The sequence below is a fragment of the Solea solea genome, chromosome 3, assembly GCF_958295425.1.
Source record: "Solea solea chromosome 3, fSolSol10.1, whole genome shotgun sequence".
NCBI lineage: Eukaryota > Metazoa > Chordata > Actinopteri > Pleuronectiformes > Soleidae > Solea > Solea solea.
Window position 1 is genome coordinate 17,616,537 of NC_081136.1, and position 17,189 is coordinate 17,633,725.

General features: G+C 40.8%; 2 protein-coding genes across 3 annotated transcripts in view; one reads left to right on the plus strand and one right to left on the minus strand.

Moving 5' to 3' along the window:
• Window positions 1-8,782, plus strand: part of LOC131457185 (leucine-rich repeat and fibronectin type-III domain-containing protein 4-like) — a 31,791-nt gene extending 23,009 nt beyond the window's left edge. For both annotated transcript variants that reach the window (XM_058626044.1, XM_058626045.1), the window contains exon 7: window positions 7,371-8,782. In XM_058626044.1, coding sequence (XP_058482027.1) covers window positions 7,371-8,703 — 1,333 coding nt within the window. In that variant the 3' untranslated portion in view covers window positions 8,704-8,782. The remainder of the gene's footprint in view (window positions 1-7,370) is intronic.
• LOC131457184 (pyruvate carboxylase, mitochondrial-like) overlaps window positions 1-17,189 on the minus strand; it is a 329,828-nt gene that overhangs the window by 127,223 nt on the left and 185,416 nt on the right. The window lies entirely within an intron of this gene.

Below are 17,189 nucleotides of genomic sequence, written 5' to 3' on the forward strand. Positions count from 1 at the left end.
AATAGCGCTGAGAAGAAGTTATAGGAGAGTTCAAGAAGTGGAAGAGAGAGAGAGAGTGTGAGGGGGAAAGAGGGAGATAGGAGATGGGTACCCAAATCACCATGGGAGAAATTAAGAAAGAAAGAACGAAGAAGAACGGATAATAGGAGAGAGACTGACAGACACTGTGGAGGAGAGGGAGGATTGGACCAAAATACTCCTCAAGGAAAAAGCAATGAAACAAGAGTGGGGAGGGTGAGGCTAGGTTTTCAAATCCATCACTGGAATATAGTGGGAGGGAGAAAAATGAAAGTGTGTGTACACAGTAGATGTACACCTGGGTATGAAAGTGGAGAGTGGTAGTTAGAAGGACTGACATAATGATAGAGGAAAGGATGGCCCTTGGAAGTAAATAGAACTGAATTAGGCCACGAGGGAGAAGGATGATGAGAAAATATAGACAAGGAAGCATGTAGTGAAAGTCCTGCAACGAAAACTACACAAGACAGCATGGAAGGGTGATAGAAATGCCAGAAAAGGCATGTACTATCACAAAAATCTATGAATTGTTGCGGTCATTGCCACAGAATGAGCCCTTTATATTCAAAATCCGGAGCGGATCTTGGACTACCATGTTTTTAATGGACAAACTAAACCTTTTGAGTTTTAATAATACTTAAAGGCTGCCATTGCTTATCCTACATGCTTGGAAGAAAAGAATGAGATGAGATATAACTTCACCAATAAGTGTTGCTAAGTCCTACACACTGTACCTTTAAGATTTGGTACAGTTCCATGACACATTTGTGGCAAATACACATGAAAAACAAATTTGATTGGAAGTGAATATGTTCCTTTGCTAATCAGTCTAATGACATCTTGTATGAAAAATAATCTTATAGAGGTTTAAGATGCTTTATATTTGAGGCATTAAATCAAGAATGCTTAGCTTCAGAATTAAACCAACTCAACAAAACAGCAAAATGGACAAAGACAGTATTTTCTGCAGGGTTAATGAATGGGAATACATTGTTGTGTACAGTTGCACTGGCGGAATCTCTCTCTTAAAAACAAGGAGGGTACACAGTTAAAATACTGTACCCTTCTCTAAGGAAACAAACTTTGAGATGAAGAAACAGTCGGATCAGCACAGCTGAAGGCTCAGCTGTGCAGCCTGAGACAAGAAAATGCTGCTAGACACAAAGAGACTCACACAGAAAAAAAGCAGAGGCAACCGGTGTCACAGGAGAGATGCTGAAATCCAGCTAGAAGGGCAGAGACCATCTAAACGTTGGATTTAAATCTAAACAAATCACAGAAGCATTAAAAGAGAGGGTGCGGATAACTGGCTCAAAGGAAAGATATAGCAGTGCTGTGGCTATCTTGGAGGTGAAATTGAGATATAGTCTCTCAATGAAGTGGAGGAGAGGAAAAAAGTTCAAAGAGGAGAAATGTGAGGGCTCTTGGGGAGGAAGCAGGGAAATCAGTCTCAGAGGACAGATAAAGAGGAAATGGAGGCGGGCAGCATTTGAAAGGAGGCATGGTTAGGGATTTCCAGTACAGATTCCTATCATGTTATCAATGTGCCAGTGTAAAGCACAATATCACACCAGCTAGTAAGTCTGCGAAGAGGCAGCGTCGGCCAAAGGGAGACTAGCTTTAGAATTCAAAAGGAGAGAATGAAAGAAGGGAGATTTTGTGCTCTCTATCCGAGATTTGTATTCTTCTTTTGGGCTTGTTGTTGCTCCTGCTGTATGTGTGTTAGGCTGGCGGAGAAAACTGACCCAACTGTAGTGAGCTGAGGGGCCATGTAACTCGCCAACAACTATCACAACATGGTGAGATGGTGTTATATACTATTTAAGTAGCTAAAAAAAAAAGCAGAGCACATTGTGCGGTAGCTAGATTTAATTATCTCTAAATGTCAGTCACACCACACTTCTGTGTTAGCATGGCTTGTCTAATTCTGATGGCATCTGTGACAGTGCCAGATGGGATGTCTTCCACGTGGCATCCGCTGGGTACTGCTCGCTGTGACACCATTACCATCCTTCCTCAAGCTTTGCTTTTGCGTTACGATCTTGATTTTATTAGAAAAAATGTTGTGGATTATTTAATATTACATGGTGTTGAGATACTCTGAAAAGCCTGGACATTCAAAAACAAAGGATTTCCCAAAGCTGTGAAGATATTAGTACTACCGTATATGCCTGTTTTTCCATGGGTATAGGCTACCTGAAGGACAGAGGGAAAAGGAGAAAGAATGTCCCTCCATATTAATGAGGCAGCATTTGTAAAGCGACCTCTGTGGTACCATCTGTTAGAAAAATGGTCTTGCCGTACCAGCAGGACTTTTAGCTTCACAAAACAGTTTCTCCTCTACAAGACCAACCACACAGTCTAGAACGGAATAGATGTCTTTTAACCACCAACCAAAGGGCACCAGCTTTAGAAACCATTCATCTAAGTTAAGTTGCTCATTTTTTGGTTGAGGCATTGTGCCAAGCATACATCACCACCCCCAAATAGAAAATGGCATCACATGCAGCAATAGGGGACATTTGTATGGCACTTGTGCATGTTTCTTCCTCAAAGCGTGTAGGCAGGAGTGTAAGAGCTCTGACAAATCTCACAATTTTCGATCCAGTCACAACAGGACCAACCTTCATGCTGGGCAATCACAGTGTCAAGTTTGGCACAGGATTTAATGGGCCCAGAAACAATCACGGGGACAAAGGACAGCAGAACGTTTGGCGAGAGTATCACCCAGCGAGTCTAACGAATAATGAGAATAATAAAAGCAGAGTCTCAGTAAAGAGACGTATTGTTAAAAGAGGAAAGATTGAGACTTTGACAGCCACAGGAAGGAGGCATGCGGAGAAGGAGACAAGATGAGAGCACGGGGAATGAATCAGAGAAATGAAAGGATCAGACTAGGACCTAAAATTAAAAATTAAAGTGTCCAAAAAAACTCAAGCACACACAGGGAGAACATGCAAACTCCACACATAAAGACCCAAAGTGGGATCTGTCAAGCATTGTAAATATGACACTGGTGGGGAAATTAAATCAGCGTCCTTATCTTGCTTGGTGTGAGCCCGGTAACTATTAAAATAAATCGCATAACAAAGACGATAAGTTAAGTGCTGAGACAGGAATAGAGAAGGGTGTAAAGAACAGATGTAACAGTGGGTCAGGGATGAAGCGCGCAGAGACAAAGATGAAGAAAAGACAGAGCTAAGACTTTCATGACGGGTAAAAGAAAAGACAGTAGGGGAGGTAGAAGCAGAAGGGACAAGAGGTTCACAGTTGCACCCCAGGGGAAAAGGTAATTAAGTGTTTAACTACCGTGTCAATGCATGTGTCAACTCACATCAGAGGGAGGGGAAGGAAAGACAAGGCAACCGGTCGACACTCAATACATATGTCAACTTATATTATACCGTGAGGTCAGACGAAGGAAATAAGTGTAAGGTAGAAAGGGACAGCCGGTACGCTTCCTGCTACCTTGTATTGTGCAGAGTAAATTGAAAAGAAAAGCAGGGGGAAATGATGAAGAGAAACAAACGCTGTCGGAGGGAGAAGGAGGTCACCAAAAAAAAAGGGATGGAAATGAGATGGAAAAACAACAGCTGTGAATGGAGGGAAAAGGGGAGACTCAAGAAACAGGAGGGAAAACAGAAGAAGAGATCAGATTAAATTGAGGGAGACAGCCAACAAGACAGTAAGGAGTGCAGTGAATCAAGACCAAAAATGGAGGACAGGGTAAACGAACAAAAGACATGACATGGGGAAAGAAAACAAGGGCAGTATAGATGTCAGCCAGAAGAAGAGTTAATTGCTTTGCTGTTGTTCCTTGTCTTTCTCCCTCTCTCTCTTCACTCTCCCACACTCTGTGTCCTAACTTGTCGGGTGTCAGACCACCAGACTTGGTCACAGACAGAGGGAGAGAGAGAGAGAGAATAACAGAGGAAGAAATGAGGCAGCAAGAGAAGAAGAGGAAAAGAAAGATGTGGAAAGGAGGAAATAATTTAAATACTCCATATTTTCTCCTGAGTGCTAATAATGACTTTGTTTCTGTGTCACCAGCTTGAACAAAGCACTCTCTTGTGGTTTTTCTCCTTGCATCTCACTATGTGTCCTTTTGCAGGGGTTTAACCATAATTAGAGACAAGGAGACAGACACACGCTTTTAGCATGTTAGTCGACTGAGCTCAGTGCCAGGATCTGTAATCACAACAAGACCTAATCAATAAATTCATTTTATTCCAGAACAGTAGTCTGATTTATATGTGATGCACTTTATATTCATGAGCACATACTGCCACTGGAAAAATAAGGTTAAGTTGAATATGATGTCACGTGTCCAGGATGGGTAGGCACACCATTGAGAAGCATACTTACATGTCCATATGACAATAGGCATATAAATATGGTTAAAAATGCATAATGCAGTGAGAAGCAAAGCATCAGCATATGAAACATGCATGTGTTCGTGAATGTGTCCAGATCTGCCATGTACTGTATATTTCAGTGAATATGCTGTCGGTCCTCGCAAAAACAACTACAGAGGTGATTCACGATCTCATAAGAGATGGAGAAATGGCTGAGCGTCTATAGTGCGAAGGGGACTGGAAGAGAGGGAGGATGAAAACTATAAAATGAGGGCAGATGAGAGGAGGGGGCTAGAGGGGGGAGGAGAGGCATAACAAGAAGGCAAGGTGAGAGAAGAGAAGAGAAGAGAAGAGAAGAGAAGAGAAGAGAAGAGAAACGCAGTGACCTTGGATGCTGAATAATGGTACGCAGTTATAGCTGTGGTTAATAAAGACATAGGACAATCACTGTGAAAAGGGGGAAAGGCTGGGAGGTCAGGTAGAGCTGCAGTCAGAGAGATTAGCAGCAAGCAGAGCAGAAAGCCGAAACGTAGTAAAAAGAAACAGAGAAGGAGAAGAGATGAGCAGGGAGAACTGAAACGAGTCAGGCGATAAAAGGTGGCAAAGGAAGCAGTTAAAAATGGGACAAAACAACTGTGGATTAAAGTAAAGGAAGAGAATGGAGATTACACAGAGGAGGAAAATGCAGGGCATACCGAGAGAGAGATGAAGGAATGACTAATCAGCAGAAAGATTGAAATCTGTGGCTTGATGGAGGCTTGACTGATGGAGAGAGGATTTAAAAAAAAAAAGCTGAAAGAATAAAAAAAAAAAGGGGAGAACAGAGGATAAAGTGTATATGTGTGAGTGTTCAGACTGGTCTCACAGTGCCAGAGACCAATTTATAATTTATTCATAATGCAGCCATATATAAGAAAGAAAATTAGCAAAATGTTGTTTATAAAAAGCAGTAAAATGTCTTTTCCAGCACTGAATCCAATAAAGCAAGAGTGTATTGGCACTATTAATCAAACTGAGACACACAAACGACGAAAAGAGAAGTGAAAAAGCATCATGCTTTAATATGACAATACCATTTTAAATATTAGCTTTGTTTCAGAGAAACAAGGTTTAGGCTTAGCATGACTCTCTACAGTGATGGTCAAGACTATGTCTCTTACAGGACCTATATCAATGAATTTCACGCAGACACAAAGACTCTTGACAAAATGGGATTTTTTTTTTAATTTGACCAAGACTTTTATTCAGAAACAGAGTCTCCTTCTTGCAAATTTCATCTGATCAATATGATTAGAGCATTCATGTCTTCACTGAGAACATTCTGAGAATGTCTCACTCTTTGGCTGGATATAAAAATACCTTCACATTGCCTCATTTTAGGCTACTGCTCTGAAGTTCTGGGCCTTGCAAGGTTGTCAATAACATGTTTTCAAGTAGATGTGGGAAATATTTAATGTCAGTGATCTGTTCTAACAATTTAGATACCAGCATTTTACAGCAGGATGGATTTAATAGCTACATTCCCTTCTTTTAGACCATGTGATTGTTCAACTCCAGCTCCCACTTTCTTATTAACCCAGTGTATGCTTGTTTTGGATTTTATTGTGACCTGACACATTTTTAAAGACAGTCTTTTCACTGTTAAACAATATCCTAGGAATATGAAAGATATCACAAAACGGACTCAGTGTGTGGATATAGCATACAGACTTGCATTCACTGGAAAGCATGTGCTGGTCAACCAAATAATGAGCGTTTGCCATGGTAACACACACCTGTCCAAAAGCTGCTACAGCATGTAGAACGCGTTAATCGGCAAATATGTGCCTGTGAGAAGTGACTGATTTCTTTTGTAAAGCTCGCTGAATTTTATATAAGCTGATTACACCCTATTACAAATCTTAGGGAAAACACAAGTAGGCTTAATTACTTCTGTCCTTGCTGCATTTTAAGTAGACAAAGGTGAAGGGCTGAATCACACACTTTGGCATTTATTTAAGTCTGGAAAGGAGCAGAAACAGTTGACAGCGGGTTATAGAGATACAGTCTTTGATATAGCACGAAAAAGTAGTGAAAATTAGAGGCTGGGAGAGCAAAAAACTAGTATAACAAAGAAACACACACTTGTCCACACAAGAGGGTTGGGCAGCAGAGGGGGAAGTCAGACTCATCAGCAACAGACACTTGAGCTGTACTACTCCCTCCCACACGCACATGCTATTTTCCAACAGGTCACTTACACAAACTCACTAATGTGGGGAAAAAAAAAAGGTCCAATGCGTTATTCTAGTAAGTCAAACATCAAACACAGACAATGGAATGCACTGAAGATGAACACATACAATCATATAAAACCTGTGCTTCTCCATTCTATTCACCACTGCTCTTCATTGTTTTCGCACCTCGCTCCATCTGTTTGTTAAACTTCACTTTGCTCTTGTGATCCACACACACACGCACTCATTAAACAGACACACTAACACATTTAATTCAAAAGACAACAAACACACACACTCAGTTGTGATGACACAATGATGTTCCTATATGACTAATAAAATTACCAGCCTCTGCTTTACTGTAACTCAAACCCTAACCGTTGAACCTAAAATGGCCCCCTTTTTCAATTTGAGGCCCCACAAAATGGCTTGACTTTTACAGCTCTCAGGGATTCAAAAATAAGCAGGCACACATACACACCACTCTCCTGCACTCCAAATGAGGAGACAGAGTTCTCTTTTCATGTTCCCTGGGCGCACTCTCCATCAATAGCCTCATTTTCCCTCTCTCCCCTGCTGCAGTATGCACTCCTGTGCTCTTTCCAGCCATCCTATCACCCCACCTGTGCTTCACTTCCACGATTCAAGCCTCTTTAGTTCCACGAATATTTAAAATATTCAGACTAGACTTTAAGTAACTGCAGATTCATATTCCACAACACATTATGTGGACAGCTGGTTTGTTTATCTAACCAAACTCTTTTCTTTTCTCCTTCTTTAGAATTCTCCCTTCAACCAGTGACCGCTTCCTGTTGAAAAACCTGGTTTCCGGGGTGGACTACAACCTGTGTGTGCTGGCCATTTTTGATGACACAATCACGTCATTAGCAGCGACAAAAGTTCTGGGCTGTACCACATTCTCCACCAAGGATGTTTACCCAGCATGCCGTTCTCTTCAAGCCCACTTTCTGGGTGGTACACTGACCATCTTGGTCGGTGGCGTTGTTGTGGTCACCTTACTCGTGTTCACTGTGGTGCTTATGGTTCGCCACCGTGTTTGCAATCACGGCGACCACATAATATGTCACAGCAGCAACGCTGAGGTGGGAGGTGGGGCCTGCTGTCAAGGTGGAGGTGTAGGGGGTGGGGACAAAGGGGGAAACAATAGTGGGTGCTATCAATCAAATGGTTCTGGGGACATGATGATGGTGGTCCTGCCCAATGGTCTCCCATCCAAAAGAGGGGAAAAGGACAAGGAAAACAACACGGACAAAGACAAAGAAGCAGCTGATTCTGCTTCCTCTATGCCTCCAAAACTCCCTCCTAAGCCAAGGCCCAAGCCTAAAGTCAACCTGGAACAGTTCCTTTCAGCTGGGGGGGTTGTTTCAACAACAACAGGGACAGGAAGTGAGATGGCATTAGTGGTGAGGCAAAGGAAGCTGGAGAAAATGCCAGCATACACACCTGAAAGTGACAGAGTTCCCCTCTACTACTCCCCTTCCCCTTCATCAACCCTTCCCCGACAGTCACGCTCCAGAGATCGCCCGACACCTCGTCTGGAACGAGAACTGACCAATCGCGCCAGTTTCTCTCTGGCTGCACCGCTGAGAGACTCAGAGCTGTTGGACTGGAGAATAATTCCCCGAGGCAGGGACAAATGGAACTCCTCACAGGCTTATCAGAGTCCTGTGCCCCACCTAAGTTCTGCCCGTGGAACTGTTAGCAAACGGCGGCACTCGCTTGACATGGGTTCATCTGTGGCCCTAGCGACCGATGCCGCGGCAACTGTTGCCAAGCACTACGGCGCCGTAAGTTACGCCAAGCGGCTGAGCGTGATATGGACAAGGCGGAGCCAGTCACTTCATGGAATGCTGGTACAGTGCGCGTCAACGGCGAGCGCGACGTCTTCGACAACCAGTGATGAGGCAGAAGTTGCCGGGGGCCTGGGAGCACGCTGTGACTTCCAGCGGGGATACATCCATGCTTACAACACCACCAACTCCAACTCCAACACTGGGATCACTACTGGGAAAGCAGGTGGTCCAAAAGACAAAGGGAGGGAGAGAGGAAAGGATGGAAGGAATGCTGAGGAACTTGAGGAAAGTGTTGTGTAGCGGAAAGTGAAAACATTTTTTTTAAGAAATTCTAAGAGGGATAAAAGGGTCTATGAGTGAAGAATATGACTGGGATCATGATTTAAGGAGGTTAAAGAGGTAAGACGGAAATTAAGTGATTGCAGATGAGGGATGGATAATTGTGAGCTCAAAATTATTATTTCTCACTTGTGCAGCTCCGTGATTTGCCTGGGGGGAAGTCATGAAAAGTGTAGAGGACAGGGGAAAGTGTACCTGAAAGTGAGGTTGAGATTTTTTAAGTGATTCTTTATGCTGACCTGGAGAGAGTTGGGAGGAGAAATTAGTAGGCGAGAGATGCGGGAGTGGGAAAAATGTTAGTTTGTGACTGTTTAAAAATGGGCTGAGCACAAGCTGAACCAGTAAGACGCCTAAAAAAACACAATTGTTCACAGTTGAAACAAAAAAGTGACACAAAAACAAAAAAAATATAGGCAGGGAGTGACAGTAGTGAGGCAAGGCAATATGAGTGGTGAGAGAAAGGGGGAGATATAATCAAAGAGGGGTAAATCAATAGAGCAACAGAATGAAGGTTATATAGATGAGATAGAGATGGCTAGCTCAGCATGGGTTCACAGTAAAGCCTATAAACTAATAGAACCAGACTCCTGTTAACACCTAAACTCTCCCAGGCCCCATTCCTCACTACACCACAGGGGTTTATGGTATGGTTAGATCCAAACCTGGAAACAAAACAGCTAATTGGAGAATTACTCATATCTGACAAAAAAACAACGATGATGAAGATTTTGATGACATGGCCGTGCTTTGTTATCGTGTTTTTAACTCCCAACACTGATTGCCATTAAGATACTTCTTTCCTAACCACAATGAATGTGACTTTTATGTGTCCTCTGTGGCTGGACAATGATTTTGGCTCAACGTGCCTGTGGATTATGGGAGCATAAATACAGCGCCGGGTGAATTGGACATGATCAATCGATATGGGGTGCAAGGGGCTTGGACATTATTAAAAGAAAGAAAATTGGGATTACAATGGAGTCAATATGGATTACAAAATGGAAGGCACAGTGGTGTACGGTGGCAAATGAGCATTCTTGAAAGACAAGATTATATTGTACATTGGATAATAATGGACCAAAAGATGAGTGACGCTAATGGATGCATAAATGTGCATGCACCGATGGATCAGGATGTTGTATGTGTGCCTGTGTGTGCATTTTCTTGTGTGCACATATACTGTATGTGAATGTTTGTGAGGGGAAACTCCATCAGTGAGACTGCATCCATCCTGAGTGCTTTCTGGATATGTTGTAAAAGATATACATTTTAAAATGTAGGAGAGGAGGTGATCAATACATCCGAAGTGAAATCAAAGTGAAAAGACATTTCCACCAATACCAGAATAAAGCACACTGAGACATGGTCAGACAGCAGGGACCATTGAGGGGGATTGAAATTAATTTTCTGTGACTTCAAGCACCTTTGTGACTAAAGGATTCACTTTAAATTCAAACGGTGAATGTTGTCAGAGAGGAACCACTGACAGTACAAACTATTGTATTGGAATGACTGAGCTACTGGAACAAGAAGAGACTCTCAAAAACATCGATCAATGAGGAAAAAAATGATCCTGAAAGTTCATATATATAGTATATAAATATATATATATATAAAATGATGTTACATGTCGCACTATGTGTTTCTGTTTTCTGGGGAATGATGTTAGGATCAAATACAAACTATGTGTGATTTTTTGTTTGAAACAAAAAATCTTCATGATTAGAACAGAAAATCTTTATTATAACCAGGCAGAAAAAAAATAAAGGTCAAACAGATACTGAAGAAGCACACACACACACACCGCACAAAACAACAGACACACAAAAATAGATGCCTATAAAACAGAGCCAATTATAAATAATTATGACTTAATGATTATTGTTGTTTTTTCTGTTTTCATTTCATTTTGCCAAAGTCAATATTGTTCTCTGGACTTGATATAAATAATAAAAAGGACACGTATGAAACACAGACTCATATACACAGGGGAGTGATATGTGTTGTGTGTGTATGTGTGTGTATGTTAAACATGTTTTTTTCACAGAGCAGTACATATGTATGAAAAGAATTTAGAGTTTAACATTAATAGTCAACGTATTTATAGTCTAACTCATCAAGCACCAACGCTAAAACTAACAATTCAGTTTACTTGTCATACAATAGAAATAGTTGAATTAAATAAACTAATCATAGGGTTTTTTGATTACTTTAAATTGGGAAAGAAAATGTGATGATATATGCAGTTCAAGTGAAGTTGTTTACTTGTCAGTGAGTGGAGTTGATTAGAAGTTAAGTAACCCTTCGTGAGGAAATGTAAAAGAGCGACAGAGAAAACATTTAAATGATGAGAAAAACTGTTTCAAATAGAAGCAGACTGATGGAAATGTGTTTGGAAAGAGAGAAATAGGAATAAGAGCTTAAATGATGACCAACGTTGGGAAACATCAGACTATAATCATGACTATTCGTTTATTATATCAATCATATCTAATTGTTTATATCATATCTGCATTTGATTGACACGAAAATTCCAAAACTCCACCCTTGCAACCATGACGTGCTTTGGAAAAATGATGTCGTCACAGTCCCACCTCTCTCTCTTGCTCTTGCATTCACTGTCTCGTATGTTCGTTGTTGTCGTCATGGCCCCCTCTTGTGTTTGGAGATTGTTTTGTCTGCTCACTTTATGATAACTTTTATTTTCTTTCCTTAGATGCTCTGGTCGCTTCTTCATTCTGTCTATGGTTCTGTGATTATTCTTATTCGAATAAAGCTTTATTGAAAAAAACCCAACACATTTGCATACAGCGCACATGCCGCATGTGCATGCTCAACGTCATCTTCTCCAGTTTTGGTGTAGCAGTGCTACAGCGCCACATTTTAAGAGTCGGTTTGGGGGGTTCCGTGTGGAAGATATTTCCTGAAACGATGCTGTGTTTATGGAAAACCTTTTCAAAATGACAAAGAAAAAAAAAATTCCATGTGGATTAGGCCTTAATGAGTGACATGAAGTAAGTTTTCCAACTTTTCTTTATCAGTGTCATGGCAGGAACAGGTTAAGTGAGTCATCATCACATAATCACCTACTTCTGAGCTGAAAGGAAATAAGTAATGCAGAGCTGCAGCAACAGTATTAACCAATTTTTTTTACAATGCAGATAATAATTTAGTTGAATAGCTGAAGTAGCGTATGAGGAAATAATGTCTAGCAGCAGCAGCTGCAATGAAAGAGTCAGAAGGAGAGATGTGACAATGTTGACACACGTATAGACAAATGGATGATGATGAGCCATGGCCGATGTGCTTTTGCAAATGTGTGTGACGGAGAGAAAACAAACACAATGTGCTGAGTGTGTGTGCAATTGTGTTATTTCTGTCACGTAAGTACTTTGCCACAATCTATTAGCAGGCAGATAAAAGATCCTTTAACCACAGGGGGATCAAATGAGCCCATGTAAGTAAGTGTGTGTGTGTGTGTGTGTGTGTGAATGAGAGAGAGAGAGAGGGAGGGAGAGAGAGAGAGAGAGAGAGAGAGAGAGAGAGTTGATGCTGTTTTGCCTTTTGAGCTCCAGACACCAGACATCGCCTGAGTGGTAGACAATGTTCTAAATTGAGACAATCAACAGTGACATGAGGGAATAAAAAGGCAGAAAAGTGTGTGTGTGTGTGTGTGTGTGTGTGTCTCAGACATTAGGTTAGAGGGCACTTTGATATCATACACGTAAGTAGCCAAATTAATAGCAACAGTCACCTTCGAGACAGACGGAGACATTACATGTGGTGCAGAATATCAGCCATCGCTCCGTCGAATATTGTACAAATACACACTTGTAAAACGTTCAGTATGCAAATTCACATTTACATAACATAACACAGGAAGACCTGCACGTTTCTGTATGAACATGGGCTTGTAGAAAGGGCCAAGCCTCCCATAAGCCAAACATCCTTTGACTTTGGCAGTCATGACCAAGGTTCGACGCGTTTGCCTGCAGTGTGCTGAGGAGCGGTTGACTCAGGATGCATCATGACTGAGCCAACGTGCACTAAAAAACAGCTGGACCAGACCTGCAGCGTAGCTTGGAGACAACGCAAACCAGCTACATACTACAGTCATGTATCAGGTATCACGACGGTCCCATCCAAATGATTACAAATCAGGATATGTCCATGGCAATTATGTAGACTAGCACCAGTGCAGAATCTGACATTATCTGTAGCAAACTGGATGAAAAATACACACTGAATAGACCTCAGTGTTGAAAGAGAATCACAGTGCTCCTTTCACGCGTGACTCAATCTTTTATAACTCAGTCATGACTAATTTATTACTGATGTTAAAACGCATACATGAACTCTGTCAGGTTGAATCTATTGAATCTTCCATTTTAGGCTGCCAACATGGCGGTTAATAGAAACTGAGTTATGTGACTGAGCTCTTTAAGAATGTAAAATCAGAAAGATGTAACCATCATAATATGTGTTTATGTCATGTGGTTATTTGTACATGACAGCTCATAGCGCATAGTAGATAACTTTTATATTGAATTAAAAGATTTTACTTAATGATTTTTAGCAATGCTGTTATCTTAGGTTTACAGCTTCGGTTCTCCACATCCATGCGTGAGCTAAATGAAGCATCTGTATGACTGTAGCTACTCAATGAGTAACTCAATAATGGTAATGTAGTGCCATTTAGAACGAATATTTCATTATAATGTCTTGTCTGAACATTCGAGATTCAACATGGTTACAGTGTCTATAACCACCAGACATTAATCTCTGTTTCTTTCAAGTATTTAATTACTTTTTCTATTTGCATTATGGTTAACAAGGCTTAGGGGAAATGAGGCATGAATGATGACTACAAATTGTCTGCGGAGCTTATGATGAAGGTTGATGGCTACACAATGTTGCCATTCAGCATATTCTCATTGGTAAGAGAAACAGGAGCCCTTTGGAATTTGCAGGTTTTATGAAAAGCACAATGTTCTGAAACCAAGAGAACACCTTTTAACATTCATGGTAAAAAGGAAGTGATTAACTCACATATTTGGTGGAGCAGTGAACCACATTTGCTACATATATGCAGTAACGTACTGTGGGGTTTGAGTCAGGGCCTTCAGTAAAAAAAAACATGCACAAACAAACAACCACATACAAAACACACTATTATGCACTATATTCACGAGACAGTTGATCTGCAACAACTATAGCGCACACGCACACCACTGCGCATCTATAGGCTACTGCATCATTACCACAACATCTTCCGTTATGTCACTCAGCAACTGCAATTTCACAAGCCACTATATGACACAAAAACAAGCTTCCACATAAGTAGTAGTAGTAGTTTTGTCCTCACCACTTCTAAATTTTTTTATCAATTTATCATTAACACTCGAACTACCGTAAATGATGTACCTCTTCGGTGTAGATCTTCCTCTTGAAATAATTTCCTTCTTTTCTCCAAACGATCGCCGTGAAAAGTGCACAGGAAGGAGATCAGAAACATGATGGATCGGTGGTGTTAATGCAGTGGCCATAGCTTACTTCAAAACCCGCCCAAAGGTTCAAACGTCGTTGATGACAACAGCAGGGGCTAGCGCCAGACACATCGCTGGGCCTGGGGCGTTCTGTCACTATGCATCAAATTTTGATTGGCTGACGACACACGTCGGTCAAAGTTATAACCAAATAGGAAATGGCAGCTTCAACAAAAGGCCAGCAATGATACTAGAGCAGGTCCACGGAGCTATGATGCGTTTAATGACATCCAGGAAAATCCAGCTCAGCTTCACTAAAAATAACCATATTCTTTCTGGAAATATAATCATAACATACTGAAAAAGTAATTGAATTCAGACAAGTACAGACACACATTAATTTGATTATTAAAAAAAAAGAAAATAATAATAATAATAATAAAAATACTTTCTTGATATTGTCAGGGCCAGCAGAGAAGGCCCTGCTGGCCCTGACAGCCCACCACTGCATATATGCTACAATCTAAAACAAGCCCTCCCAGTAGTTGTGAATGGGACTGTCTTCTGATAGAGCTGCTTCAGATCAGAGGTCTCTTAGATGTTTCTTAGATGTAAACATCTGTCATTCTAATTTCACAATATCTCTTTTTGAGATATGAGTTAGGGTCTGGACTTAACAAAAGTCGGATTCTTCAGTTGGCTAGTAACCACTCTGATTATCCTGTACGATGTTTTGGTATATTTAGGGAATTCAATTTTCTCCATGACAATGGTGGTCTGACCAGCAAAACTGGCCAAAACACTTACAATATTGTTTTTATTTTGGTATTCAGTTCCCTTTTGAACTAAACTTAAATGCCCTGTCTTCCTCATTGACGCCTTTCTCTGCACACTGATTTTTACATGTAATAGACTCATAATCAGAGATGTCAACCAGCTTCAATGAAGCTGAAACTATAACAAACTATGAGTGTTTTAATGATGTATTCTAAATAAACAAAAAACATTCTGTTAGTCAGCATTATACTGATATTATGGTATTCAGACTATGCTCCGTAACATTGAATGGGACTAAGAATGGAATATACTTCAGTAAATCATACCAGGAATATATGAAATATTTTACCTACACATTACACTTGAAATTCTTTTCTGAAGGTCAGTGGAAGTAAAGGCAGACAAAGGCTGTTTCTCCTTTTTAGCACAACTTCTTCACCAAGTTGAGCTTGAATGGAGTATGTCAATTACTTCATAGTTAACTCAGTATGGTATTGAAAAGCTGGCAGAGAAAAACAAATAGGATGAGGAGATAGAAGTAGCAGAGGAGAGGTTAGGATTGATTGGAGACAGAAGGGTCAGGAGAAGGATAGGAAGTGAGATAAGAGTAGGAGGGACAGATCAATGGTGGAAGTGAGGAGGACACTAGAGCTCTGGTGGCTGACGTCACACAACCAAGGAACAACGCTGTTCAATCCTATGGACATATTTATTTATCCTATAGACAGACTTATTTACATTACACTAATGCCAGTGCTATCTACATAACTGGAGTCTCCTGGCTAAGGTAGACTCCAGAGTTGAATGTTTGTCACAAAGCCACACAGCCATTTGTTTCCCTCCAGGCTCTTGTAAGCATTCAGTGACTCTCTGAAGTAAGATGAAGGGAGTCAGGAAGTTGAAGACGTCAGGATACTGCAGGTCTGGAATAATGCCCTCTCTGCCTTCAAGTTTTTTCATTCACTTTTGCAGCATATAAAATCCGAGTCACATGACGTCGGGTGACTTTTGAAAGACCACAGCAGCAGGGGAGAGGGAAAAACGTAATGTTTTGATTGAATACATATAAGCACCTTTTTCCTTTATCTTGTTCTACTGACAGATCAAACCAAAAACGAAGCTACAGCTGTAGTGGAACCATCAGGTGAGCGTTTGCTGAGAAGAATATTTTTTTTAATGAATAATAGTGATACCATAGGTTTGAAACACACAGCGAAACAGTCTCAGATTGAGTGTGATCGATATCGCCATGGTAGCATAGTTAATTGAATGCCGACATGCTACACAGGGCATCTTTAAAGAAACGGATGCAGGAAGAGATATACAACAAAGAGACGGCAGGAGAGAGAAAGGAAACTCAAAGGAGGAGAGACAACTCTCAGAGTCTCTGCTAAGGCTTTACCTTCATGCATCATTTCCTCTCTTTTTTTTAACCTCTAGCTCATCTAATTTGCTCTCTCTTTCACCTCCACTGATTCACATTCAATCCTTTGTTCAGTGCATTCACTCCTAATCTCCACATCTCTCTGACCTTTCCACACTTGTGTCTGTTTGCTTTTGCCAGTTCACTCTTGCTTTCACTATATTCTGAGGTGAGAAAATATTCTTTGCTCGGTGTCAGCATCCCTTTAAGAATATTAACCTTCTTCTTTTCAAGTCCTTTCCTCCCTTCATCTTATTTTTCTCTGTCATGTGCGTCTTAAGGGTGACTCCTACGTTATTACTGCAGCTGTTTTTTGCTTTTCTCTTTTTACCTCTCTGCCCTTGTCCCCCTCCATTTCACTTTTTCTTCACTGTCTCACCAAATGTTTGCTTAATTATTTTGAATCCATCTTCCATTGCTTTAACTGTCTAATAAAATGGTTTACCATGACCTCTGAGTCTGACTGCAATTATCTGATGAATATGTATCTAAAGTACACAATGAGTGATGGTTAATGTGAAGTAAAAAGCTATTCATCTTCAAAAACGGGGGCCTTCAAATGAATAATGTCTATGGCATTATAATTAACTGATATTCTCAATTTTAACGAAAGTACATCATTTTTAAAGGGATAAAAACAAGCATTACATTGTCTCTCTCCTTCAGCTTGTGCTGTTATTCTCTCTTTTCCCTCCTACTTCCCTCCTACTGCCTACTTTCCAATTCAGCCATATACAAGAACCTTTTAGGAACATGCTTAC